Source organism: Fukomys damarensis, unplaced genomic scaffold (genome assembly GCF_012274545.1).
Source record: "Fukomys damarensis isolate Sample0158 unplaced genomic scaffold, DMR_v1.0_HiC HiC_scaffold_19, whole genome shotgun sequence".
NCBI lineage: Eukaryota > Metazoa > Chordata > Mammalia > Rodentia > Bathyergidae > Fukomys > Fukomys damarensis.
Window position 1 is genome coordinate 27,695,084 of NW_022900931.1, and position 2,252 is coordinate 27,697,335.

Below are 2,252 nucleotides of genomic sequence, written 5' to 3' on the forward strand. Positions count from 1 at the left end.
AAGCCGCGCGCCTTAGCTCCCGGCCCGACGGGCGCAGACGTCTGTGCCCCTCCCCGGGCTGGGCTCCTTCCCGGAGGACCGGGGGCCGAGGGAGTGAGCTCCTTCTTCCGCCTCTTTCCCTGCATCCCGCGCCCAGACCTCGAGATCGATCCATTCCCTGCGCTTAGCAGAAAGACCGTGAACGACTCTTTCCCCGGTGAACTAATCGGAACGTGAAGGACCGACTCCCGCTCTGTGTAGCGGCGACAGGCGCCGCAGGTCGCTCCGCAGCGGCTTTTCCTCGGGCTGGGGATGCGGCCCCCCGGCCCCCCGCCCACAACTAGACGGAAACCCTGAAGTACTTGGGTAAGAAACTTGGAAATCTCAGAAGCGGCAGCACCACCGAGAGCTCTCTATCCAATAGAGCCAAGGCAGCCCCTGCCATTTCCTGTGTACCTTGGCATGTGGCAGTATTTATTTATTTATTTGGAGGAGTTTTACCTGTCACCCTGTATTTATACATATTTATAAAAATGTAATCTCACTTTTTTCTTCCTTGAAAAGTAAAATTTATCTCAGCTTCTACTGTGTGTCCTTTTTGTATTACTGCATACAACGCATCAGCGCGTGGGAATAAACATCAGCTCGTGGAGAGAGAAACAACAGGGAAACCTGGAGAAAGCAACATTGAAAAGGCTGTCAGAATTTTTAAATACTCAAAGATTTTTTTTCTATTCATAAGCAAAATAAACCATTTTGATAAATCTATACAGACTTGTTAGAAACAGTGACATTTTACCAGTACTGGATTTCTGGTCACTCTAACCCTAGTGTTTCCTTTGGAAGAGAATGTTTTTATTTCTCTTCACGCTGACACAACCACATCAATATCTCAGTAAACCAGAGGCTATGTTGTGCCAGTCAGCTTTCCATCCCTTTAACAAATACCTGAGATGGCCACTGATGAAGAGAAAAGGTTTCATTGGGCTGTTTTGGAGGATCCAGTCCATGGCCATTACTGTCAATCTCCAGCAGAGGGCGCACATCCCAGTGGGGTGTGTGGTGGAACAGAACTGCTCATCTGATGGCTGGGAAGCCAAAGGGGAACAGGAAGGGGCTGAGGTCCCACTGGCCTTCAGAGCTGCATCCCAGGACCTCAATCCCTTCCACGGTCTTAAAGATTCCACCAGTTCCACTGGTGCCCTGGGGCGAGGACCCAGGGAACATTCGAGATGCAAATTAGAATGCACACACTGGACACATGGTGTCACTGCCCTGTGGCATGTGACAGTGGGCCACCAAGATAGTTTATCAGTTACATGGCAGTGCCATCTGTTTCTGAGGCTGGTGTTCCTAAAATTCCTTCTTTCATCTCCATCAGCTACTAAAACCCGGGAAGCAACAAAGCTATTACACTTTTGCGTCTGTGTTCAAATTCACATCAGCTCAAGCTTCTGGTTACTCCTTATTACCTGACTTTAGCCTTCAGCTGTTCCCTTTTAACAGCTACAGGAAAAGAACTGCGTAGGCCAGGGTTTGAGCTGATGCTTAGATCACCTCCAAACCAAGTCTGCAAAGAAGTTTTCTCCTGAAAATTATGGCCCCTTTGGAAGCCAAGAGCCAGAGTCCACCACCCTACAGGGCAGACTCAGCAGGTGATACCAGAGCACAGCGGGGAAAACATTTTATTTCTTTGGCCACACAAAAGCAGACTTACAAAAGGCAGATTATTAGTTTTTAAAGTTCTCTCCCAGTTTTCTGGAAACAAATGTCTTGGTGTTAGCTTATGAAGTTCATCCCTCCATCCGTTTCAGAAATAAAAGGCCAAGGCTGGGGATTTGGCTCAGTGGTTCTGACGCCTGCCTCACAAGCGCAAGGTTCTGAATTCGATCTCTGGTACCCCCCCAAAAAAAATAGATAAAAGCCCAGTGCAGCTGGTGATTCTTAATTTTGTTCCTGTCTCACAGGACCTAACCAACAGAAAAGGAGCATCACCAAAAGAATCCCGTGGGAATAAACAGGTCTTTGCTTCCTTCCAGAAAGAATTAGACAATGAAGAAGAGACACATGCTGTGGGTGTCCTCCTGTGGGCTGTAAGGGTGCTTTTTTCCATGAATGTTTTCCCTGACTAAAGAAAGGCAAACTACAGTTTAACCCCAAACAAGTGATGGGGTGAGGGCAAGCGAGGGCACGGGAAGAGGCATGTGATGATAGGCACAGGTAGGCTGTGTGTGGAGCCAATTCTGTGGTGCAGCATATCCTTGAGCCTTCAG

The 2,252-nt window shown here is 48.4% G+C and overlaps 1 protein-coding gene across 1 annotated transcript in view; it reads left to right on the plus strand.

Annotated features, from left to right (window-relative positions):
* The window catches only part of Fgf23 (fibroblast growth factor 23), an 8,137-nt gene extending 7,921 nt beyond the window's left edge, over positions 1-216 (plus strand). Inside the window, exon 4 of the mRNA XM_010611712.2 lies at positions 4-216. Within this exon, the coding sequence (XP_010610014.1) occupies positions 4-216 (213 nt within the window). The remainder of the gene's footprint in view (positions 1-3) is intronic.
* Positions 217-2,252: the final 2,036 nt, after the last annotated feature.